The sequence below is a fragment of the Phascolarctos cinereus genome, unplaced genomic scaffold (genome assembly GCF_003287225.1).
Source record: "Phascolarctos cinereus isolate Bilbo 61053 unplaced genomic scaffold, phaCin_HiC Scaffold_4;HRSCAF=312, whole genome shotgun sequence".
Lineage (NCBI taxonomy): Eukaryota > Metazoa > Chordata > Mammalia > Diprotodontia > Phascolarctidae > Phascolarctos > Phascolarctos cinereus.
Genome location: NW_027555847.1, coordinates 414,864,594 through 414,892,141, shown reverse-complemented (window position 1 = coordinate 414,892,141; position 27,548 = coordinate 414,864,594). Strand labels below are relative to the sequence as shown.

At 36.1% G+C, this 27,548-nt stretch overlaps 1 protein-coding gene across 5 annotated transcripts in view; it reads right to left on the bottom strand.

Moving 5' to 3' along the window:
* Positions 1-27,548, bottom strand: part of TRIO (trio Rho guanine nucleotide exchange factor) — a 501,384-nt gene that overhangs the window by 111,270 nt on the left and 362,566 nt on the right. For all 5 annotated transcript variants that reach the window (XM_021008648.2, XM_021008649.2, XM_021008653.2 and 2 more), the window contains 8 exons: positions 25,298-25,367; positions 24,793-24,882; positions 20,212-20,304; positions 17,342-17,453; positions 14,519-14,709; positions 12,224-12,325; positions 7,394-7,536; positions 4,196-4,295 (listed from right to left, as the gene is read on the bottom strand). In XM_021008648.2, the coding sequence (XP_020864307.1) occupies positions 4,196-4,295; positions 7,394-7,536; positions 12,224-12,325; positions 14,519-14,709; positions 17,342-17,453; positions 20,212-20,304; positions 24,793-24,882; positions 25,298-25,367 (901 nt within the window). The remainder of the gene's footprint in view (positions 1-4,195; positions 4,296-7,393; positions 7,537-12,223; positions 12,326-14,518; positions 14,710-17,341; positions 17,454-20,211; positions 20,305-24,792; positions 24,883-25,297; positions 25,368-27,548) is intronic.

Here is a 27,548-nt window from a genome sequence, read left to right as displayed (position 1 = left end):
CTTCTAGTCTCTCCCCTCTGAAATCTATCCTCCATTCAACTGCCAACGTGATTTTCCTAAATTGTAGGTATGACCACGATCTCTCTCTACACCATAAACTCCAGTGGATTCCTATTGCTTCCAGGATCAAATACAAACTCTTCTAGTTGGCATTCAGAACCCTTCATAACTTACTCCCCTCATACTTTTCCAGTCTTCTTAAACCAAATTCTCTTCCATGTACATTTTAATCCAAAGACATTGGTCTCCTGGCCAAGAAACTCCATCTTGAAGCTCTGGGCATTTTCTCTGGCTGTCCCACATATTTGGTATGTTCTCACTCTCCGTTCTCTTCCCTGGCTTCAAGTCCCAACTAAAACTCTATCTTTTACAGGACAACCTTCCCAGCCCTTCTTAATTCTACAGTTGTTCCTTCCGCATTGTGGGGATTAGGGGTGCAGAGCCCTAGCAATCTGGAAAATCCATGTAAAATTTTTTTGGCCCTCCCTTCATAAGAGAAATCTGAAACATTATAGTATTAAAAGATAAAATATGTTGATATTATACAATATTATACATATAATCTTATGCATTTCTGAGCTTCTCAACTTTTTCTGTGTCATTTGCTGGCCTTTGTGTGTTGTCTGAAGCTTCCACAAAACTCCCCCAAAATTCACATTTAATTTGTTATGCTGACCTGTGATATATTGAAACTGCAATGGAGGAGAGCTGTGATATGGAAGGGATGACTGTAGTGCCTTCCCTTTCTTAATTATTTTCTATTGCTTTGTCTATATTTGTTTGTACACTGTCTCCTCAATTAAATTGGAAATTCCTTAAGAGCAGGGAGTCTTTTGACTCTTTTTATATCCCCAGTGCTTAACCCAGTACCTATCACACAGTAGGTGCTTAATATGTTTACTGATTGATGAATTGTCTCTTCCACAGCTTTCATTTCCTGCTTTCTCCAAGCCATGTCACCTATAATCTGGGATATGCTGGAGTCAACTTGAACGAGCTCTCAAAAGCTGATTGTTTAATTTTCAGCATTTCAGTGTGAGAAATCGGCAAATGTTACAAATCAGGGATTAATTTATTGTTTTATTAATTATCTAGACTTAAGAAAGCGATGTAGAAAATGTTAACAGTGCAGATTAAACTTAAAAGTGTGGCATGTTTTCTTTTCTTGTCCCCCGCTCCCACCTCCACCCCTAGACAGCCAGTCCTTAAAACATTTGCCAGCAAACCCCTGATTATACTTCAGCCTCCTTCAAACATCCTCTCACCAGTAAGTAATCTCTGATTTACTCTGAATCTTAGGGGCAGCTAAATGGCACAGTAGATAGAACACTGGGCTTGGAATCAGGAAGACATGAGTTCAAATCTAGCTTCAGACATTCTTCACCTCTGTTTGCCTCAGTTTCTTCAAATGAAAAATAAGGATAATAATAGCACCTACCTTCCAGGATTGTTGTGAGGATCAGATGAGAGAATATTTGTAAAGCACTTAGCATAGTACCTGGCATATAGTAGGTGCTACATAAATGTTCACTGTTATTATATTACTATCATCATCATGACCACCACCACCACCATCATCATCATCATCCCCAATTCCAGGTCTACTTTGCTACTTTACACAGTTGTCTTAAGATTATTCAGCTTTGCATTTACCTTCCAATTCTGGCTTCTATTCGTGTTGTCTTCCCTAAGAATATAAGCTCCATGTGATACCTTATTTGCCTATTTTTTCTATTTAGTGTTTAGCACAGTATCTGGAATAATAGTAAATGCTTAATAGATCTCTCTCTCTTCCCCTGCCTCCTTCAAAAAGAAACTACACACACACACACACGGTTCATTTTAGATATATGTATATGCGTATATATGTGTATATCTTACTACTAGGGCAAACCTATACTGGTACAATGAGAGATTGATTTATCATGCGAAATGCATTTTGGGGCACAGCCATCCTGCAGTTGAACACTTTTAAAGGTTAGTGGTCAATTCCTCTTTAAAAAAAAAGTAAAAGATCATGGAGATCAAAAAAACCCCCAAATACACACATTTCCTAAAAGAAAGTTTAAAAAAGGCATCTGTCAGGAGATCAATCTATAGCTTTGAGCTATGCTATGTCATCTCTGACATTCACTCTGATTTATCCATTGACTTAGTTTTATTGGAATTTCAAATGTGTTCCTTTCACTTTCAAAACCTGCTCTTAATTTTCCTGCCCATTCTGATTTCCTCATTCAGTACAAACTAATTTTCTGAAAAATCTTTGCTTTCCTATTGTCTTTTCTGCCTGTCCACATATTTAACTTCATTTGACCCTTGAGTCTATTCTCACACATTAATTTCGCCTGTAAATGTTTCCCAGAGAGAAAACTTCCCCCACTGTATGCAAGTGGCCAGAGGTGGGGCCTGCAGAGAGAGAAATGATACCAGATGCTAAGTGCATTATGCCTGAACACGTCATTTATCTTCTGGTTATCATTACAATTACTAAGAAACATTTGTGGAAAGTCAAAGTACTAGGCACTGAATAAAGTAAAATAAGATATAGGCTTGTCTAGATGTAATCATGCTTTCACAGGGGAAATCTGCTGGTATAGGGGTTTAGAGGATAAGTTGTAGTAAAAATAAGAAATACTATAAAACTAGGAATATCTTTAAAAAGGAACACCCTCTATAAAATGGAGTATTTGTATATCTGCTTGCCTAGTTTCATGATTCTTCCCAGTACGGAGCTAATTAATGTTCTGAAATGCCAACTCTGGCTAATTTCTAGCAAGAGGTACTACTAGACTGAGGCACAACGAATCTCCTAAAACAATACAATTTTAGTATTAGTTAAATACAGTTCATATTTACACCAGGAATATTACACTCACTACAGATTTTCTCTGTGGAATTAAGTAAAAAAAAAAAGAACCAAAGCTTGCTTGCTTTCTCTTTCTTTCTTTCTTTCTTTCTTTCTTTCTTTCTTTCTTTCTTTCTTTCTTTCTTTCTTTCTTTCTTTCTTTCTTATTACATATTTTTAAAAACCCAAACTCAAACACACTGGACTCAATCCTTCAATACTGTGGATTTCTAGAGGGATACTGAGACCAGTAAATTTTTCCTTTTTGTAAGCAAGTTGGTTTCAAGGGAAAAAAACAACAACTAGGTAAAGAACACATTTACTTACCTCATATGATGATTAATAGCATTGTTCAACAAGAAACAATTTGTTGCAGAGAATAAAACTCAGCCACTCTGTTTTAATGACTAATTTCAGTCCTTCCCTTTATCTACTCTTCATCCCATTCCTGCTTCTCCTTCACCCCACTATACCTTCACAGGTACATTTTCAGTTTAGTTTTCTACTTTTTCCTAACATTCCTAGGAAGATATTATAAAACTGGGATCTATATCTTAGTTAACAGTGGAAATTTCATTTATATGAAAGCACTGTCAGTTTTCACAAAATATATCTTCCCTTCCTGTTCCCCCCTCCTCCATTAATTAAAACCCTTTCTCTGCAGTCTGAGATTGTTTCTTAGATAATACTAAGAAATAACTACAACATCCTTCATACATTTTGAGATTGATCTGATGCCCTGGAGCTAGAAACTGGGGTAAAATAGGATTAAGAATAACAAATTATGCTTTATTTCATTATTCAAGTTCTGCTTGTATAGTTCCTTAACTTACATCAATGTATCTGGGGAAGGAAAAGAGAGAAAATTATTTAAAGGGAATAGTAGATAGATGGCTGTGCCCCAAAACGCATTTCACATGATAAATCAATCTCTCATTGTACCAGTATAGGTTTGCTCTAGTAGTAAGATATATACATATATATGCATATACATATATCTAAAATGAACCGTGTGTGTGTGTGTGTGTGTGTGTGTGTGTGTGTGTGCGTGTAGTTTCTTTTTGAAGGAGGCAGGGGAAGAGAGAGAGATTTATTAAACATTTCCTATTATTAAGGGAAGAACTGCAAAGGGAAGAACTTCCCTACAACTTCAGAGTTAAAACCTTTTCACCTTGACGGCATCTTAAAAGATCGCTACCTTTCCAAGTACAATGCTTAGCATACAGATAGGTATATAAAATGCTGATCATTAACTGACAATACATCTATCAGTATGAACAAAGGGTCACTTCATGTCAGACTGGAAACTAGACATTGAAAAAAATGAGTGTGGTTCTTTGTGAGACTTACTTTATCACTGTCCAGGGTATTCTGAGAAGTACGGGAGGCAATTGAAATGGTATCAGGCTGGCTGCTACCATCACCTTGACTATCCAAGTCCTCTCCATCCCTGTGAAGATGAAATAGACTTTTAGTTACTAGCAATGTCTTTCCTTTTTCCCAAAAAACAGAACAATTTGAATCATTTATAATTTATTTGGAAATTAATGGATTTTTTAAAATTCTACTATTTTTCTCATGGTATAATATATAATACAGGAGTTAATATTCTTAGGAAAGATACTCTTACAATGAAATGGAACACCCTACTAGAATTAGAATAGAAATAATTTTGTGTGAGTGGCCATCAGGAAGGTAATCTGACCATATGTATCAAACAACTTGAATAATTTGGTTAATCTATGATGTCATGGAGATGGCACCTCCTCAAAAAGCACAAATTATAGTTTATCTCTGCCTTATCATGTAGAATTCTTCTATGTAAACTCCCATGAAGCCTCTATAAAGTTTCTACCCAAAATATTAAAGGCTATAGGTCTTTAACATCCTGGGGGTCACAATGTAGCACTGGAGCTGTCCATCTTTGACTCTTCACTTTGTATTACTGACTGGACCATCTCCTCTCTCAGTAATACATTTCACCAATGACTTCTTGCATACGAGGCATAGCTGGCAATATGGTATAACCTCTTTATTGTACGTTCACCATACATCTTTCCAAGCCCCTTGAGTAACTAGCAATTTGTCTATCTTCGTTATTAGTGACATTGTATAATTTCCAGTCACATGGCAACACCAGAAATATAACAGTGTTAAAAAAAAAGGTGGGTTTTAATTTTAGGAAGCAGCTTAGAATGGTTTAAAGTATTCAAGAATTTCCCAAATGGAATCCATCCCACCACCTTCCTCCTATAATTCTGGGTGACTCTCATGGTCGATCTAAGGTGTATTTTCTAGATATAGGTACTGATGGACTAACTCAGTAATCAGCCATTTATACGTCATAGCCTGGGAAGCAGTAATCCTTCATAAATTTGGTTTTGTTCTTCTGTGCTGACCATTGGGCAGATTTCTTTTGAATGTCTGTGGTCTGAGGAAGTTCTGTAGCATACTGGGAATTGATGCAATTAGCATCATGTTATTAGAAACAAGAACATCTGAGAGACCTTACCATCTACAAGGAATGCTTCTGACATCTGGATTTTATACAGAAGTTGCAGAATCCTACACAACAGTGGCAAACACCTTTGGTAGGCAAAGAAGCAGCTGTTCCTATTTCATGTCTTAGTGACCACCAGAGGTTCACTGAATCATTATTTTTGTAGCTCTATCTATCAAGGATTCTTGGATGGTCTTAATATATTGCTAGGGGATGTATTATTGGAAGACAACTTTTAAGGCTCCATTTTGCTTTACTGAGTCAAATTTTTTTAATACTCAATTGAGAATTAGCACAAGGAAATTTTGTATCCTATTTACCTACCAGTCAACTGTGTGGCAGTGAAATATGGCAGGGAGTAGGAAACTGTGGAAGCCTGCCTATTGATTCCTTCTCATATTTTTAACAAAGATATTCTTAATATATGGGATCATCTTTCATGGGAATGATAGAGATGAGAAAATAAGTAGACAGGTTGGTAGAAAATTGTGTATCTTAATCACCTTTTTTGTAGAAATTACACCATGAGTGATTATAGCTAGTTGTTGGATATCTTTACCTCTTGCTGAAATCTTAAAAAAAAAAATCAATCCTTCAATCCTTCAAAATTGTGTTGCCTCTGAAAAAGATTTCTTTTGTCTGTGCTTATGGTTCAACTACTTCTCCAATTTTTGTCTTCCTTAGTGTCAATTGCCAATTTTATGTCATCATTTATAAGACATTAGGGACTTAGAGGGAAGAGTTCTAATGTGGCATTTACACTGTCACTGATGATGAATACGGTGTTACTAAGTTACAGTTGGGTTGCTATCTGTGTTTCTCATATACTATTCCTCCTCCCCTCTGACACTTCCGTAGCCTAGTGGAGGGCCTCATGAGCTCATGCCTAGACTATTGCAATAGCCTTCTAGTGGGTCTCCTTGCCTCAAGTTTCTCCCCACTCCAATCTATCCTACATCCAGCTGTCAAATTGATCTTCTTAAACTGTAGGTCTGATGATGTCACCCCCATTCAATAAACTCCAGTGACTCCTTATTGCTTCCAGGATTTTTTCATTCTTTTTTTTTTCTGTTTTGCTTTTAAACCCCTTAACCTGGTCCCTTCCTACCTCTCCGTCTTCTTTCACTTTACTCCCCTCCACTTACTCAGTATCAGGTGGCACTGGCCTCCTTGCTGTTCCTTACACACAACACTGTCTCCTGGTTTGGGGCATTTTCACTGGCTGTCCCATGTGTCTGGAACTCTCTTTCTCCTCATCTTCATCTCATAGCTTCCTTTAAGTCCCAGATAAAGTTCCACATTCTACAAGAAGTCCTTTCCAGTCCTTAATCCTGGTGCCTTCCCTCTAAGATTATTTCCATTTTATCCTGAATATATGTTGTTTATATGTACTCTCTCCCGTCAGACTGAGATTCTTGAGAGCAGGGACTGTGTTTTTTCTTTTTTTTTTTTTGTTTGTCCCCAGGCTTAGCACAGTGACCGAACATTAAGAGGCACTTAATCAATGCTTACTGGTTGATTGCATCAGTAGAGAGAAAAGACTCACACTGAGTAAACCCATAGATTCTTGAAGAATTAACATTCAGAAATGTCAACAGACTTGTTCCATTTTTCCTCTGTTTGTTGTCCTCCTTCCAGTTTCATATTTAATGCCCTTGGGATGATTTGGATCTCATGCCAATCTTTCTATAGATTCAATTTCTCCTTGCTTGTAATCTGCCATAATATTCGGGAAATGGTGCTGCCCTTGGCTGATAGCTCAATTTCTTGGAAAAGACATTGCATGTTTGCTGACTAAAGCAGTTTGGGGGCTTTTTTAACCTTTTCATTGTGAAGACTTTCATAATCTACCAGAAAGTCATAGTTTATGTCCCATCGAACGGTATCACATAAATATTCAAAGGTATCAGTAAGAGATGGAGGAGGGAGAAGGGTAAGGGGAGAAACTACAGAACTAAATAGGAGTTTGAACACAGTACTTCCGTTGGTTGCATTCTAATGCATGAGAGCCATCCTGGATGTTCACAATGACCAACCACATAACATACCTTCTTCCCTTCTGTTTAGCTGTTGGAGCTGTTTTAGGAATGTGAATTGGTTCTTTCAGTGCTCCTTTCAAATGAATGGTTCTTTCCTGTATCACCTCTCGAATATGTTTGATCCAGTCCTGCTTATTCTCTATACTGGAAGCCTAAAAAAGTTATGAATCCATTTTGAGGCAGGATAATTTTTTTTCCAGAATTGAAAATAAATATACCGAGACATATACACTCATATAACACATGTGCACATGCACACACACATACCCCATTTCAGTCTCATTTCAAAACAATTATACAAGAGAAATGCAACCAAATACAACCAAATGTGGTTAGATAACAACTTCTAATTTCTGACCATTCTTTCACCCAAAGTGATTCTTTGTTGTTATTCAGTCGTTTGGGTCATGTCTGACTCTTTGTGGCCCCATTTGGGGTTTTCTTGGCAAAGATAATGGAGTGTTTTGCCATTTCTTTCTCCAGTTCATTTTACAACTGAGGCAAATAGGGTTAAGTGACTTGCCCAGGGTCACTCAGCTAGTAAGTGTCAGAGGCCAGATATAAACTCAGGAAGATGATCTTCCTGACCAGGCCCAGCACTCTATCCATCGTGCCATCTACCTGTGATTTACATTTTGCCTTATACTTATATAAGGTTATGATGCTTTCACTATCCGTGTCAACCGCCCTGCACCCTTGAAAATAGGGTTATACAGAGTCTGCAAAGGCTGTATCTTTATACTTATATATTATTTCAGATCCACAACGAAGAAAGTAGGTGCTTCTATCATGTTCCCAAATCAGTGACTTCGTTTTTACAGTCAGCATAGAAATCATAGAGAACATATAGAAGAATGAGATGTCTTTTCAAAATTCCCTTTAGGACAGCTGGACATACATTGGCTATTAAAATATATATTACATTTGCTCTTTGGCTGGATTTAAAATATCACTTTATTGCTCCACTGAAAACTTAAGAGAAATGCTTTGAGAAAATGCCTGCATGTTCAGCTTAACTTTTTTGCCATATGCATAAAGAGGAGATCTTTGTCCCTTAAGAGTTGATTTCTGGAAAGCATTATCCTGCTACTCTCTGAAAATCATTCCTTTTAGAAATGATTGTCAAAAACTATTTAGAACAGACAGTGAATAACCAGGAAAAGGTATCTGCCAATAAAAATGGACAAAACTAGTCTAGCTAAATAAACAAACAAAAAATACCACCAAAGAAACTGAAATCTGAGAGTACAGCTTTTAAATTCATTCTTTTTTTTTTTAACCAGTTATTGTTTTTGAAAATCATCTACTACAGTGAGAAGTTCTATAGAACTATTTGGTCCCAATACCAGTGAAATAAATGAAGGGAACAGAATGAGCTGGGAAGAATGACTTCCTCTTTTATTCTTCTTCTTGACTTAGCCTTTAGGCCCCAATGTGCCCTTCCTTCCTCCCTGAAACCTCACCCTTCTCCCCACCCCCTTTCTCTAGTTCTCTTTCTTCCTCCCATGAAAAATATTCTCAAGAGAGTCAGAGAAGGAAAAAAAAAAACCTTTGAAAATCTCTGATCTACTGGAATTGGAATGCCTCGTGAAAACAATCAGGAGTTAAAGAGATAGCATCTGGTGTAGGGTAAAAAAGAAACAATTTGGCAGAGACTGGAAACAATCAGGAAAAGAAGAAACTGCTAAGCTTGCCCTGAAAAATTATAATGCCTATTATTTAAAAGGGATGAGTTAAAGATTGGATTTAGAAGCAATTATAAAACCTCAATTAAAAAAAATTAAGTAAAGACAAAAAGATAAACAACCTCATAGAGAACTACAGTCCTATGAGAAAGGAGACCCAGCTTGGATAACTGGGTAAAATGTTCCAAATGCTGAAGAGAAAGGCAAATAATTCCCCCCCCAATATTTATTGACCTACTAACTTCTGAACACAATTAGATGAAAATACACCTTAAAACAAATGGCTGTTTCCAAACATTTACATTTTGAAATAATATATTAATTTTGGTGGGTTTTTTGGTTTGTTTTGTTTTTTAAGAGGCAATTGAGGTTAAATGACTCACCTAGGGTCACATAGCCAGTAAGTGTGTGAGGCTGTATTTGAACTAAGGTCCTCCTGACTTTAGGGCCTACTGCTCCATTCACTGTGCCACCTAGCTGCCCTTTAATAATTCTGAAATAACACCCTGGTCATTCACCTTTATGTTGTAAAATGATTTGCTTTATGCTATGTATAGCACTGAAGGTGTAAGTAAGTGATTGCAATGTTAGGCACATTGTTTCCAGGCTATGAAAGCAAACAAAACTAAACTTAGTTTATAGGACTTTCAGGTAAGAAACTATCAATGATTTCCTCACAATATACAGTCTTTTAGATTCCTGGGTAAATTATGTTTTACTCTCTTGGAGAAAGCTAGAAAACTCTTGCCAAAGATTCCACACAAAGTATTCAGTTCCTCTGCAAATATAAGCTTTCCCAGAAGATGTTCACCATGCTCACCCTCTGCAACATACAGGAAGTCTTATTTTTGAACTGTGTCATGGATCTATTATGATATCCTAAATGTACTTTGTCCATATTTGGTGATGATGTCTGGAAAAATTTCCTAGATGCCTTTTTAAAATCAAAGAACATATAACCATTTCGAGGGGAGTATCTTTCCGCCCAGAGTTAAAGACAGGGGGTGGGCTCTGCATAAGTTTTAACACATGCACATAAATAGTTCCCTATTGGCCTCTGCACATGAAGCTGCTACGGCTATATATCTTTGTAAAGTTTATAGTCCCATAATGCACACACTCATAAACTTCAAAAACTTAGAAATCACATTTACCTAATATTTAGCAATGTGTTAGCTGATTTGTAAATGACACTGTGCCAGAGCTATCACACAAACACTGACTTTGTGATTATCTAGATATGCACTAGCATATAACATAATTTAATATGGGATTGGTCAAAGCTAGGTAAAATAACAACTTCCACAAATAGAGGACTCGGATACTTATAAAATCGGTAAATTCCAAAGAACCCATTCAATAGAAAACAGAACCAAAGACTAAAATCACAATTTCTTGCAAGTGTATGGGAACATTTTTTTTTTAAGTCAGGGATGAAATAGCTGAGATTCTGATTCACATGCTGGAGTCTCGTTAAGCATTTGGCTTTTCTTCCAATATTTCTTTGCAATAAATCTCTAGCTACATCTTCCCCAAACTCAGACATCTTGAAGTTGCTGCTTTGGCTTCTGGCCCTTCTAGAAAACTCAAAAGAGAATTCCACCTGCATTTTAAAAAACTCTTTGTAGCGCCCCCAGTAAACAAGACACACACACACACACCCCAAATCACTTCTGAATAACTCTTTGCTAAGAGACTAAGGGAACCTATTTTTTAAAATGCTGTTTCCTAGGAATCCATATAAAAAATGTCACACTACTTTTGACACCACACCCTAAAGAGTATCTCCAAAATTATCCTCACTTTGTAAAAGGAAAGTTAACATATAACATAACTTCACTATGGCACCAAATAACCTTAGGGGAGCAAGCTAAGAACTTTTATGCCATCAGTTACCAAGAATCTTTGCCTACTTAAAAACCAGCTTTTAGTACTGTGGTCAAACCAGTCAGACACACATTTGGGAAATTATCCATCAACTTAAGTCTGCAGTCTGAGGCCCTCATCTCACTTATCTGATCGCCTACAAAATCAGGTCAATTTTATCAGCATTGTAGGAATGAAGGAAATAAAAATGCGCTCTTTTTTTAAAGTAGGTGAGATAGTTCAGCAGAGTTCACTTCCCCATCAAAATTAAAACATAACACTGTTCATTAGTTATACTTAGCCAATATAAGAATTTTATCTTCAGGTTTCCAAGCAATACAACCACTGCTATTTTGAAAATCAAATGCTTTAAAAGGCATATATACAACTGTGATATATTTTTTCCCATGACACATATGCATGCTGCCACTGCCTCCCACCACCTCCCCTCAGCCCTTCTCTATTGCCGTTAATAGCATTAACATACTCCCAGTTACTTAGACTCAAAACTTAGGAGTCATCTTCGACTTTCATGTCCAATCTATTGCCACTCCAGCTGATTCTATTTCCATGATCTCATATTCAGGCATTCCTTTCCATTCCCACTGGAACCACTCTGGTTCAGATCCTCATTATTTCTTGCCTAGATTATGACAATAACCTTCTAAATGAACGTCCTATCTCCTGTTCATTCCCTCTTCAATCCATTTTTCACATTCCCCATTGACCAGAAAATAAAGAATAAACTCATTAACCTGGTATTTGGGCCCCTCCACAATCTGGCCCCAACCTTATTTTCTAATGTTACATCCTACTACTCCTCATGACATTCTCTGTGTTTGAGCCAAATTGGCCTACTTGACATCTTCTGTTCTCTTCCTGTTCTCTCCACCACTCTCAGTGCCTGAAGTACAGGAATCAGAGGAAAGAGAATTCTACCCCATCTCTAAATCTTTCCCTTTCCTTCAATGGTCAGTTAGTTGCCAACTCTACCACTAAGCCTTCCCCACTCTCCTTTGTGCCAAATGAAACTGAATCCCTGTTGAATTTCTTACAGCACTCTCTCTAGTTCTCTTTGGCATTTATCACACTATACTTTGTATTATAGATCTCTGTCAGTATGTTGCTCCTCCCACCTATATTATAAATTTCTTGAGAGAAGGTTCTGTCATATCTAGCTTTGTAGTCACACAGTAGGCACTTCATGTTTGTTGAATTGCATAGTAGGCACTTAGTGTTTGTTGAACTGAACTGTTGAACATATTTTCAAGTGTCAGCTAAAACATACCTTTAAGACAATTTTATTATCAGAAGTTGGGGTCCTTCCTACCCACAGTGCAAATTTGCAAGGATCTCCTTCAACGTGTTCTGTAACACCCAGTTCTGAGGTCTGGACAAAGACAAAATAACAGATACATTAACAACTGCAACATGACTTAAACAAAACTGCAGCAAATTTTAAAGATGGTTCCATAGTCAAAATTGGGGGCAAATGGAGGGGTTGTAATTTCAACAGTGGAGAGCGTACCTATGCTAAAAAGATCACAGGTCCATCTAAGTATCTTAGGATGCACATGATAGACAATAATGACAAAAGTAAATTAAAAATCATAAAAACCTTATATTTCAGCCAAAAGTTTCAACATCATTTTTCACCAACTTATTTACTAGAGCAGTTTAAAAAGCATTTAAATTCACTAGTTTTAATTTCCTCTGACCACCCCTGGGAATGCTGCTGAAGAATTACAAAGTAGCTAAAATGATGCTATGGGGAAAGAAGAGGTTAAGTGATCTGGAAAACCATATATCAAAAGAATAGAACAGTTTTTCTTAATCTTTAATCCAGTTCAACCAGTTTGCATTTTCAGAACTAATGAAAACAACTTTTTTAAAGGCAAAAAAAAATTGAAGGTTAACCTTGTGTTGTCCTAAAACTAGATTAAGGGATTATCTAATCCTCAGATATCTCACCATCTGTGAGCCATTTTAAGGACTGAATTCCTATCTGTAGAATGTAGATTAACTGGGCAAGTTTGTACTTGCAGTGCTAACTTTTCAGTTTTTTTTCCCCTCCTAAACAAGTAAACCCTAATACTATTTCTTCCCCTCCAGCAAAAGGAAGTGAGTCACAATCTGCAGTCCTGGAGGTGAACTCTGAGGGAATCCTAAAATACAAGATAATTAAATGAAGATGTATTGGCTTCTAAAACATATTAGCTTAGCCCCAAGGGGCTGTTTTAAAGCCAGGGAACTCAAAGTGAATTACTACTCAGCAATGTTGCTTTTTCTTTTCCAGTTGGAATGTGATCTAAAATGATGTAAGTTATTCTGCAAATTGACAATGCCAAAAGGGATAAGCCTGAGGAAACTGCACAAAAGATGAATTTGAGCTTGTGAGTTGCAGAATGTTTGACTCTTTGAATGTCACTAAGATAACTCAGACACTTATTCCTTCATGATTTTGAATAACTGATATGTATGTACATGTATACACAAGGATATACATATATATACATAAAATATCTTGTTTTAAATACATAATGATTCAATTTGTCAGAACTCCACATATTTTACCAAGATGTGTGAAGTAGTCTTAGTGACCTTGAGACAGAAGAAAAACAAAATCAAATTTTATTCTCTGTTCTTTCTCTAACAGAATTGATGAATAAAGTTGCCATTTTCATCCAAATCCTCAGGACTATTATACAGTGATTTCAACACAAACGATCCAGGAAATAAAGAGTTAGAATTTTCCATGGATCAAAGGCATTTCCAAGAAAGCAGAAATATGGTTAATAGGAAGAAGTGAAAACCTTAAAATGTTATATTAATGTTAATTATTATTATTATTATTCCTAGCATTCAGCTACCAAGAAGAAAGGGCACCAGGGATGGATGTGTGTGTGTGTGTGTGTCTATTAAAGATATATACTGATAAGAAAATTCTACAATGGGACACTTAGTCTGTAAACATTTTTCTGTTGACTAATAAAAAGTAAATCAATATGGAAAATACAACATCAAAGAGTGATGTGACTTGTTTGATATACCATATTAAATATGACGTGGATCAGAAGATGGTTTAAACTCAAGTGACAATAATGCTTTGGGTTTGGTGTCAGAAAAACTGAGTTCAAATCTTACTTGTGATGTTTCCTACCTGTGTGATTGTGGGCGAGACACTTAACCTCCCTGGTCCTCAGTTTCTTCATTTATAAAAAGAAGGGATTGGACTAGATGGTCTCAATGGTCCCTTGTTATTCTAGATTGATGATTCTAATGTTTTCCTGCAATCTTAGTGAAATTCTCTGAACCCTGGAAAGAAAGTTTCTAACATGTTTGCTAAGTCTCAGGTTTTCATAAAATTGTGTATGAGAGCCCTCTAGTGAACCAGATGGTATCAGAAAATTGCAGAGATGCGGATGTGAAAACAGTTTTTAAAACATGATGTAAAGTTTAGGAATATTTGAGAAATTAAACTGACAAAAATCATTTTTCATTCTTTATCTGTAATAATAATTCATATAACAACATATTTTTATATTTAGGCTTCAAGATTAGCACTCTGGATAACTATACTTACAAAGAGTTTGCTTTTATAAAGGTACTTGCTTCTTCCACTGGAATCTTTCACCTCTTTACTGAATACTAAGGACATCTCAAAAAGAAAGAGATGCCTTTCCCGACCCTTTCGAATTAAAGTTTTTGGGTCCCAGACTTGGAAGGATTCCTGAAGGATAAGTTCTCCCTGAGATTCAATATTCTCATCAAACCCTGAAAAATGGAAGGAAAAGGCAAATGAATTAGAAAGAAAAAGTAAGAAATGACAAACATGAAGGTTTTAAAAGTTATTATTTAAAGACTTTTAATGTACCCACCAACAGCTGCTAAAGTCTTTTCCCCCTAAACTACCTTGTTACAATGTAAGCTAGTTGGTGTGGTGAATGCAGGAAGGCATGAATTCAAATGTGGCCTCAGACACTTACTAGCTGTGTGACCCTAGACAAGTAATTTAACTTCTATGTATCTCCGTTTCTTCAAATGGAAAATAACAGCATCTGCCTTCCAGGGCTGTTGTGAAGTTATTTGTTGAATGTCAATCAACCACTTAGCCCTTCCCCTTAATCTTTTAGCTATGTGTAGGAAGGATGGCAATCTTCCTAAAACATTACTCTGTACTAGACATTGACCCCTACTCAAAATTCTTCAATGGTTTTCCATTGTCTACAGGAACAAGCTTCTTAGCCTGGAATTTAAAGTGTTTCAGGAAACATCCCTTGTTAGTGTTTTTTTCTTCTGAGATTACCCTGTATTTACTTAACTCATACATACTATATGTATGCCTTACATTCCCTCTGCTCCAATCCCAGCAGAATGTAATGTCTCTTAGGGTGAGAAGATTTTGGTTTTGTCTTTATGTTACCTATGCCTAGCCTGACACATAGGAAGTACTTATTAAATGTTGCCTGAACTGGATTGAATTCATTTGCCTTGTCTCCAATTACTCCCCTACAGGAACCCTCTTCCAAAAGGTTCTGTCTCATCAGTGCTGCTTGAACGCAGAACTCTGCTGCTCTGTTTGTGCAAAGTTGTAAACCCGCCTAGAATTCCTTCTAGCCTCCCTACTTGTTGAAACCCTATTCTGTTACTTAAATGTAGATCATTCCCATCACCTCCAAGAGGCCTTCTCAACTGCCCCAGGCCTTTGGGGCCCTCTTTCCTCTGAATAGCAGTTGCACTTGGTACTTGTACCACTTCTTGATATATGGCCTTGAACTGTCACTTATATTTTCATGTCTACGTATATTTAGAATATAAGCTCTTGGGGTCAGGGATGAATCATGTTGCTTTATAGCCATAGTGTCTATCCCTGCCTTGCAAAAAAGTATATGTTTAACAAAACGTTTCTTGTTAATAATGACACTGTTGGTAAGCACTAGAGAAAGCTCTTATTTTTCAGGATTGTTCATTCCAGAGAATTGACTGTTGACCTGATATATGAAGGCCTGTTATTATATGCCATCCCCTAAGATGTGAAAATCACCATACGCCATAATATTTGCTATATAGGGATTATTTTTAACCATTTATATAATTGTCTCTAATACTTCATGCTTAGTTTCCCATATCCAACTATATGTTTCAAGGTAGAGATCAAAATAAATAGGTTTAGATTAATTAACTTGTTTTTAAGACAGAAGTATATACTGGAAGACATGGAAACTTTGTTGTTGATTATGATTTATTAAATGAGGTACTATAGAAATAACATTAGAGAATTCGATTTTTTATAACATTGGGCGTATGAGAACACAGGAGGCAGCATGGCATAGGGGCTAGAGAGAGATAGCCTCCACAGGCAGAGGACTAGACGCCTCTGACACCTGGTGGCTATGGGACCCTGGGTAGGTCACTTAACTTTTCAGTTCTCTAGGGAACTCTCGAAGGTGTCAGTCTACTTGCATCAGTACCAGAGGGAGTTTTCTCACCTGGGGATTCCCTACCTATGTAATATGAAATTAAGAACCTTTTGGGAGAAATTCGTGTTGCTTATCCACAGGTTTCAATCTGGGGTTACCACTGAAGGATAAATTAAAAAGTACCACATTTATGGTCAAAGCATGGTTAAAAGTTGTAATAAATATGATCTCTCAAGACTCTCCTGCCTGTTTTTCTTTAGAAATGTTTCCCCATAGAGCATAGCCTAATATAACTACCGGCTCAAATGCTTTTTTGAAAAATTAATTTTTTTTTCACTTACCAAGCATTTATTTTTTTCTCCTTCCCACTGGGGGAAGAAGAAAAGGCAAAACTTTTATAGCAAATAAGCACAGACAAGGAAAACAAACTCCCATGTTGCTTAGACCTCCTGATCTGTTTCTAAAAGGAACAAAATGAAGAAATGCAGCAGGTGTTTCAGGAGTGTCATTGACATTCAAAGTTGAGATTAATCCATGGGCTCCTGTGCAGCTCCACTGCCACCACACTGACATGCAAGGGAAGAGCAAAGAATTTTGCCCTCAGGAATATAAATCCATTCTCAGGCCAAGTATCAGAGAACTCAGAAGGACCAGTCTTAGGCATTTCTGACAGGGTTATAGAATTTACAAAAGTTTAAGAATTGGCTATCTTTAAGCAAAATGTCCTAACAGAGGAAGGGAGATGGGGGAGGAGGGGAAGAGTAGAGAGGATTCCTACTATACTGGGGAGTTTGGACCAGATAACCCCAAAGTCCCTACCAACTTAAAAACATAAAATGAGCAAAATCCAAAACTCTAATAAAACCATAAAACTAAAAAGTTGGGCAAAGTGATAAATAATAGCTCCAGATTTCTAAAAATTCAAAATATTCATTTCCAAGTGACTCATATAAATACAGTACAGACTTTAGGAAGACACTTCTCACCTTCAAGCATGCTAAGGTGCATGGCATCATTGGCTCGTTTAGGCACACTCAGCATCACCTCGAGGCCATCTTTAATTTCACCTTTGCCTTCTTCACAGCAGGTGAGCAGCTCCTACAGAAGAACAATACTCATGAATTGACATGTATCGAATGGGTTCTCAAAGAAAGAATATAAAAAGAGAGACACAGATACTGTCCACAAGAAGCTCTCCCAATAATGTTTGGTTTTGTTGTTGAAACAGTATGTGGAAAGACACAGCCCAAGATGGTGGAATGGGAGCATACCTCAGAGTAAGAATGACGTTTTCCCTAACCCTTAATACATTTATTATTTATTTTTAACACTCATTTAAAAAAAAATTCAAGTTCCGAATTCTCTCCCTCCCTCCAGTCCTTCCCCCACTCACTGGGAAGGCAAGCAATATAATATCAATTCTGCATGTGAAATAATGCATATTAAGTGCTATGTCTGACCAGTATTGGCTGCGTGACCCTAGGCAAATCACTTAACCTCTCTACATTCCAAAAAACTGTCTAAGACTAAAAGTTGTAGTACAACCGTAGGTCTGAATTAGGAAAGGGAATTAATTGGCTGGGAAGTCCCACACCAATAAAATCATGGATCTAGATTTAGAACTGTCATTAAGATGCCCCAATAATATTAATAGTACTTTCCATAGTCATGAAAATTGCTTTGTGTAGTGTTACATGTACTTTTTTTTTTAAAGAAAAAACTCAGAGTTTAGACTAAGATTTTCCTTAGGAGATTCTCGTGAAACTACATTTCAGATTCTCCTGTGAGAGCATCATATTACAGAGTAAATAATAAATAACAGAAATCCATATTCTGTTAATTGCACAGATATATTATCAGTTCATCTTCCTTCATTATTATTGTTGTTGCTGCTGTTGTTATTTGCCAGACCAGTGATTTATTTCACTAGTGTAGGGAACAGCATGCAAGAGACTTTTGTTACTAACGAAGATCAGCACCTTTCCCTGTGATTTACAGTCTGGCAGAGTTGCCTGGGACTTCCCGGAGGTCACACTGTCAGTATGTGTCAGAGGGAATACGAATGGAGGTAGCAGTTGTCTATCTGTATGTTGCTGCTGCCATCATCATTATCACTACCACCACCATCATCAATAATGAAAAGTATTTCCAGAATTATTATTATTATTATTATTATTATTATTATTATTATTATTATTAATGATGATCTTGGGAGGAGGACATGAGCATAAGGTGGAATGCAGCAGACAGCACGATACTTTCAGTTCCACACTAGGTTACAGGATCATAGAATTAAAAGCTGGAAGAGTCTTTAAAGATCATCTGATCTACCAGTATAGTTTCATAGAAGGGGAAAGTGAGGACAAGAGGAGTCCAATGAGATGCCCTCTGACAGAAAATAGAAGCAGAACCAGGATTTGAACTGAAGTCTCGACTCCTGATCCAAGGTTCTTAAATACAATGTAGGAGGACCCTGAGAAAAGGGTACTGAAAAACAAGATTATTTTTAACCAAATGGCACATATACATTATTTTACATAGTGCAATGAAAAATAGCTTTAAAAGCAGTTTAATAAGATTAACTTTGCTGACATAAAGCCCTTTCAATTCAAAATTCAAGAAGTTTAAAAAATATTACCTTGCTGAAACATTAATGAGCATAAAATTAATTTTAAGAATGAAAAGAAGTTAAAATTATTTGACTAGATGAGAATTTATATGAAGTGTTCTTTATGGAAATAATAAATGAGGCAGAAAACTACAATATTTTCCTATATAATACAGAATCACTAAAGGCTGATGGGCAGATTTTTACATACAAATTTTAGTAGTGCCCTTCTTCCTACTCCCTGGAAGGCCCCCAGACATTCCAACCTCTTTACATCTTCTCCACTGTTTTACCCTTAGTTCATGCCTTGGCACTGAGAAGCTAAATCCATAAAGTGGAGTTGTAGGGATTGCTGGGCTCGACTATAGTTATTTACTTATTTTTGTATCTGGTATAGTAACTTTAAAAAATTTTCCGTAATTAATTTTTCCTCATAATAAAAATCTTTCTCCAGAAATCTGTCTCATAAAAGTATTTCTTTAATAGTTAATATCTTTTGTCTTGACACGTATGACTTTCACTATATGCAAAAGCCTATGAGAATTCAAAATCAACTTATTATGTGTACACTTAATATGGGGCAGCTACATGATGCAATGGACAAGCACCAGGCCTGGAGTCAGGAAGACTCATATTCCTGAGTTCAAACCTGACTTCAGACACTTACTAGCTGTATGACCCTGGGCAAGTCACTTAACCCTCTTTGCTTTAGTCTCCTCATCTGTAAAATGAGCCAGAGAAGAAAATTGCAAACCATTTTGGTGTCTTTACCAAGAAAATTCCAAATGCGGGTTGGCCCCAAAGAGTCAGACATGACTGAAACAACTGAGTAACAGCAGCAGCAACACTTAATACACTGTAAATTATTTCTATATATCTAGTGGGTGTATTATGTATTGACCATAAGCATTTTGTTCTAATCCTACTGTCATACTAAATTTTTAGGAAACTTGTGAATTAAAATTTTTGTACACTTTTGTTCTTATAGATAATTAATTCTAAGAAAGACAGTCAGCTTTGATGGAAGTCAACACCTGCAACCAAGGCATAAAGTCTTAAACTAGCAAATGGTTAGTTTTAACAAAAGTTGTTCAAAAGTACAAAATTAATATTCTGACTATCCAGTTTTCTGAGAAACGTATATTATAACACACAAACTGAGGAAAAATTTTAAGATATTAGGAGGGAGTTTTGCCCTCTAATATGTAATTCAGAAAAGTCTATAACCCAAAATATCATTATACATACTTTCAAAAGGAGCTGATATTTTGTTATTCGCTGGACAGGCTTAATAAGGTACGAAGAAATGGAGTTGGCTAGTCCATGCCGTTGTTGTATCTCCTGTATAAAACAACAAGATTTTGAACATCTTAATTCAGGGAGAAAACTGATTTTTGGACTATATATAACTATATTACAGGAAGAGACTTTTCAGTTACATTCATTCCTATAGACTCTACCTTGAGCATATAGATCACTTTTGAGCGTCAAAGACCTTACTACACACACACCCCACACAACCTGCTCATTGATCTCTACATTCAAAGATGGTTATTGACTAAAGTGAAAATTTCCTCTGGTACATTTCTCGCTATTACCACAATTTAATTTCTTAATCTTCCCATCCCCCCATATTAGTGCCATCATTGATAATATGACCACGTAAATTTAATCACGGACTCTCAAGTGGCTTTTCTTTATATTCTGTGTCAAATTTGAATATTCATGACCTTTAATTCATGCCCTCAGATTCTCCTTTGCTTGATTTCTCAATAATCCACTAGTTCAGTTTTCAATCTAATTTATAAGCTTGCTTTCTTCTCCTCATGCACTTAAATTTTAATGGCACAAATTATAATTTTATTACGGTTTTCCACTTTTCCCCTAATTGTAAAATATGTAACAATATGTAAATATGTAAAAAAATATAAAAAGTTGACCTTTCCAATTGTTTCTATTAATTCCTATCTTTCAAACTGGATATCAAAACCACACCTGAACATTTAAAAGGATTTTATAAGACTATATGTATATTTATGATGGTGTCTGTTCAAACTAAATCAACCATGAAATATATATTTGCTTATGATTAATCAAGTTCATTCATGAAAGGAGATATGAAGGAATGACTTCAAAAGTGATTGCTATCTACATCCAGAAAAAGAACGAGTCTGCAGATCAAAGTATATTATTTGCTCTCTCTCTCTCTCTTTTTTTGGTTTTGTTTATTCTTTCTCATGGTTCTTCCCATTGGTTCTAATTCTTCTTTACAACATGACTAATGTGAAAATATGTTTAATATGAATGTATATATGGAACATATATCAGATTGCATGCTTCCTTGGGGACAGGGAAGGTAGGGAGAGAGGGGGAGAAAATTTAGAACTCAAAAATCTTATTTGAAAACTAAAAATAAATTAATTAATTATTTTTTTGTGAAAGAGTGATTGTAGTTGTAAAGCCACCAGGGGGAGAACTAAGCACTCCCAAATTGTCAAGCTTTTCGCTATACTGACGAAATAATGCAGACAGGATACAAAATGAACTTTCCCTCCTTCAATTAAATGATACAGGTTAGGTGGGCTAAATGAAAAACCTGGCATTTGTTCCAGCTTCAGTAATTTCAGTTCAACTTTGCTAACATTAATTATTAAGGTGTTCATATGTTAATGTTTCAAAAATGGAGGATTTATATCTACATCCAGAAAAAGGACTATGGAGTCAGAATGCAGACTGAAGCATACTGTTTTCGCTTTTTTTGGGTTTTTTCTTTCTTATGGTTTTTCTCCTTTGTTCTGATTTTTCTTTCATAACGTGACTAATGTGGAAATATGTTTAACATGATTATACATGTATAACCTAAATTTAAAAAATGAAGTGATAAAAAAATGGAGGATTTAAAAAGAACATGTAAATGAATGCAATTAGGATGCCGATGTAAAAAAAAACCATCATTGTAGATTATATGGCTAGGGACTGGCTTTGTGTTTTCAAAAGTATAGGAACCTTCTAGATGAGAAAACTCATCCTGCTAATGCAATCTGGCACCATCCCTTGGAGAAGTGGTTGTCAAAATCAAATACAATGGAGACCACTAAACTATATATAAAGATCTTGTGGGCCACATACTAACAATTTAAAAATGTAATATTATCTTTGTTTTATGGTATTTTTATTTCTTTTCTTAAATATTTTCTAATTACATTTTTATGTGGTTAAGGCTGTACTTGGGCAGGTGGTGGGGCACATGAGGCCAGTGAGCCACGCGAGCACGAAGTTGTCATGCAACTTACTCGGGGTCAGACAACCTAGACTGTACCAGACGTGATCCTTGAATCCACCTTCCTAGATCCAAGGCCAGAGCTCTCTCCACAATGACGCTCAATAATCACAGTGCATTTTTGATATGTTGTACATTTAGCTTATTTTATGAATAAAAACTCATCTATGAAGGGAGTTTCTAAAAGCAATAAAAAAACCCAACTCTGCTTCTCTGAAAATGTCCTTAAAATATATGATGGCAATTAGTTTAGGGAAAGGTTATATTATTTAAGAAAACAGCTCTTCTCAAATTTTCAATTGGAGAATCAGAGAACTCGAGAGCTGGAAAGAACCTTAGTGATTGTCTAATCATACTCCTTCATTTTACACAGGATGACACTGAGTGATTTGTCCGAGAAGTTTTTGGACAAGAATGACTAGTCCAAGACCACATAACTAATTAGTGGAATATCGAAGACTAGAATGTATATCTTCTGACTCCCAGTATTTAGCTCCTTCTGCTATTTAATAATAACAGCTCACATATCAAGAGTCCTTTCCAAAGTGCTTTAAAATAAGCCAGTCTAATGACTATTCATATAAAGAGCATCTATTTACATTTTAAACATGTACTAAATATCCTGACTCTGGATATGAACACTGATCACACAACATACTTATCATAAACAAAGCACAGTGGGATTCTTGTAATTAGGATTAATTATGATAGATGACTCAGGTGCACTGCATCTATCCACAAACAAAGAACACACTCTCACGTGTGAATTACTAGGGATTCTTCCTTTTTATTTAGTTCTTGTCATTCTAAATGGAACATGATTTTGCTAAAAACATTTCTCACAAAGATAAATGCTTACTGATTGAGAAATTTATTATAAACCCCTCATTTGTCAATGGTACATTCCGTATAGTATAATCTAAGGGAAATATAATGAATTTGAAAGAAAGGAAGGAGATACAATTGAAAATTACCTTTAAGAAATTTCTCTTAGAAATACTAACAAGATACTGATAAAATCTATAACATACATTCATAAGTTCACCTATTCTTAAATTCCAAGGATAATGGAGGCTTCCAAAATTTTTTGTCCCTCAAATTTTAAATGTAACATATGTTACCACAGCTTAAGCCTCTAGAAATAACTGTTGCTTTGTGCATAGAATCTTTGGGTTCAATATAGTCTTGAAGAGACCTCAGTTCACATGAAACATTACAGCTGTCAAACAAAGACAAAAAACAGCATTAAGCTTCTAGTGGACTCAGAGTCAATGAAAGCAATGTATTACCACTGACTGCAAAGATAATAAAAACTCAAAGATTTCATAGCATCTGAAGGAACATGAAGACGTCATTTATTGGAAGGCCCACATTTAAATCCTATGAAGATCCTAAAGATTAAGAATCCTATATTAAAGGTGAGAGGTTAAGGAGAGAGTATTACAATGTTCCTTGGCATAAGCACAAAGGTAAAGATATCTAATAAACCGCATTTATCTATTGCCTAACTTCTCTACAGGCAATTTAGTAGCACATCAGATGGATTATTTATTATAAGTGGAATTCAAATGAGTCTGTCTTTTAATTCACAGTGGCACACCTTTAGCTAACAATTTGAAATTCATCAAGTTTTCTACGAGTCGAAAAAGTCATCAAGCTTCATGACTTGTTAGACAAAATAACCTTCAAAAAATCTTTTTTCCCCCTGAAACAAACAGGCCTTATCTTAACTTGCTCCAAAGAGAGCAAGGTTTATGAACCTGACATAAAGATGCACTTGTTGATGGTGCCAGTCTGTAGGATTTGTAATCTTGTGCTATATTTAGCCACTAATGTCAACATTAAAACAAACCAGAAAGAAGCTATTTTTAAAATTCAGGGACATTTCTGCTTTAAAGTAAGAAGACAAAGAAGTTAGTGTCATATTTTCTACCAAATACGTTCAAGTCAATAATATCAATAATAAAATTAATGGCTGTATATGTATGTAAATCTTACGCTTCCAGATCGATAGATTTTACTTACTCAAACACAACTCATTGTTGCTGAATAATTTCCTTTAAAATTACATCTCACGTTTATATTTAAAATAGCATAAAAGTCACTACAAAATAGCTGATAGTTGTAGCCTGAAATGATCTACGTCAAACTCAATCTACAAAACTCCTGAGGACTGGCTGAACAGGATTGAATTGTAATTGAGAAATGTTTATCAAAATAAACAAAAATACAATAAAGCATAGATAATGGCAATTTGTAGTTTTTTAAAGTCACTGGAGAAGGAAATGGCAGATCACTCCAGTATTTTTGCTGAGAAAACCCCCTAAGCAGCATTGGTGTGCTATGGTTCATAAGGTCACAAAGAGTCAACAGCAACAAGAAATCAATGTACAGTTTGTGGAGATCTGTTTCTATCTGAGTTTGACACCACCGAATTGTGTTACATCATGTGAAGTTTAGGTGTCAATTTGGTGGTTAAGTTGCATGTAAAATTCATTCTAATTTTCATTCACATTCATGCTAATTTTAAAAAGTTATCTGGTACTTACATCAAAATAGGATCCTGCATGCTCTAATATCAGCTGAGTAGAGTCTGGCTTATTTTTACAATATGTGACATACATCTGAAACTTGTCTGCCTGTAAAACAAAAAGTTTGAACATTTTATGAAAACCTTTCTTGAATTGCAAGAACCCAAAGTATGAGCAAAAGCTTTGTGAAAAGCAAAAGTTTAAGAAAAAAATGCCTCAGAAAAGAATAACAAAATCTGCTTAATAAAAATCTCTAAAATCAGAAAAGCTCACCCTGCTGAGAATCACTGCTTCATTGATTGAACTACTAAAAAGAAAGTTAACAATTTTTCCTCAAACAAACAAAACACCTGCTTTTAGAATGCAATTTCAGGAGAGAGGTACTGAACTTATTTATATGTTGTATCCAGTATACAGCAGTGGGTGGGTGAATTAACAGACATCAAAGAGCAATAAAAATCCTTTGTACTACCCCATATAGCATTAGGTTTTCCTGACCCAACAATGGCTGGGATTTCATTACCCAAGTAACGAAGCAATGTCCAACGTCTTCTGGTAACTGTTCATATTTTTCTAGCTCTTTTAAAAATATGCTGCAGAGAAGAAAAAAAATAATTATCATGATGAAATAGATAGTTGAATAATTTAATATGCCAGGAATCCAGGATTTCAGCTATGTGCTAACCAGTCCCTCCTCCAATGCAGATCACAACCCTTCCATGCCCTTGTAGATGACTTAAGGAGCTTCTCTGGCCAAAAAAAGATAAAAAGAAGGAAAGAAAAAAGAAAGAAAAGAAAACATTATCATTTAGTGGCCAGCCTTGTTGTGATGAACCTTAAAACAGGCTGGTAGTCAAATGACAGACATTATTGGGCCTGCCCTCAAAGCTTTTCCAGCTACAGAAACTATGAGTTTGAGCTCCCCAACAAAGCCACATTGAGGCCATTTTCACACTAAGATGAGGCTCTGGGTCCAGGGAGGCGTGAAAGAGATTCTATGTTTTTATTTGAAGTGTTTTACTCATGATTATGACACCGCCAAGGGATGTCTGACCAAAATTAGACTAAAACGCATCAAGATTAATTATATCCTAAGTGTTTAACATCTTGTGAGGATGAAGAACAATGCATGTAAAATGCTTTAAAACCTTAAAGCAAAAGTAAGAATAGAAGCCCCCAGGGGCTGTTTCATTCTTCGAAATTTTATCTCTAGCACCCAGCAAGATTCCTGTTGCATGATAGGCACTTTAAATAATGTTTGTTGATTGACTGAAATGCAAAGAACAATTACAGCATGAGGAGGAGGAGGACTGTCAGGACTGAGACTTTAAAGATAATAAGAGCTCACATTTACATCAGAATATCTGAGCTAGAAAGGTCCACAGAGGCTAACTTTTGCCTGAAAAATCACCCCCACTGCCCCAACATATCCAACAGGTGTTCATCCCGACCTCACCTGAGGACATCTAGCCAGAGGGAACTCTCTGCCTCCCAAAGCATCCTGTTCCAATTTCTGGATAGCTTTAGTTATCAAGAAGTCTTTTTTTTCCTGACATAAAACATTTTAAGGTTCATAGAAACCTTGGGAAGCAGATGGTGCAAGTACTATTATCCTTATTTTACAAATACAAAAAAGCCCACAAAAAAACTGAAGCTTAGAGAAGGTATAGGACCTGTTCGTATCAGGAGTAAGGGTTAGACTCACAATTTCAATAACTTCAATTCTGGCCTTATTTACTTTAACCTGGACTTCTTAGTTTCTGCCTCTGGTTTTCCCCTGCCTTCTGATTTTACCCACCACTTCCCTATCATTCTTTAGAAGCAGCATAGGGTGTTGGGCCTGGAGTCAGGAAGATTTGAGTTCAAATCCTGCCGCTGACACTTACTAGTTGCATAACCCTGGGCAATTCCCTTAACCTGTTTGCCATCAGTTTCCTCAACTGTAAAATGAGGATCATAACAGTACATATTAATAGCACAAACCAGGGCTGCTGTGAGGACCGAATGAAAAAATATTTATAAAGTGCTTAGCACGCTGCTTGGCACCTAGTAGGTGATCATTAAATCCTTCCTTCCTTTCTTTTCTTCCTTATGTACAGTATTGATTAGCTCACTTCTGTATTAAATTCTGTATTAAAAAAAGCAAATGTTCAAATACCTATTGAATTACAAACCATTAGCACAGTATTCAAGATATCCATACTTTACCAAAAATTTATTCCCAGCCCTACTTTTCATGACTCTCCTAATGACCCAATCAATTCTACTCATTCTTTCTTAAATAAATCCTATACTTTCCTGTTGCCTCAGTTTTGGTCATGCTGTTTCTTTATGTCCTCTTCTACATTACCCGCCTGCTGACATCATACTCAGTTTAAAAGTTCAGTTCAAAACTCCTTCCTTCATAAAACCTTTGCTGGTCCCCACAACTATATCTCTTCTCCCTCCAGAATCCTCATACTATTGTGGTTGTAACTCTTGTGACATTTTCTGCCTTGTATTTACACAGTGCCTGGCACATAGAGCATTTAGAGGAAGCGTATCCGCATTTTCAGCTAGGAAGAGTGATAGAAAAAATCTCTCATATCAGCTGCTTCTGCATGCCTATTATCTAAAAGGAAATTATGAGTGGCAGGCAAACCAATGGAGAGCTTGTCCAGCTATGGCATTTCCCACTTGACCCTAATAAAGTGGTTAATGAACCATTGATTGCTCAGTGAGAGGAACGAAAGCTACTGGGCTTTCTATTCAGATATTTCCCCAGTTTCCACCAC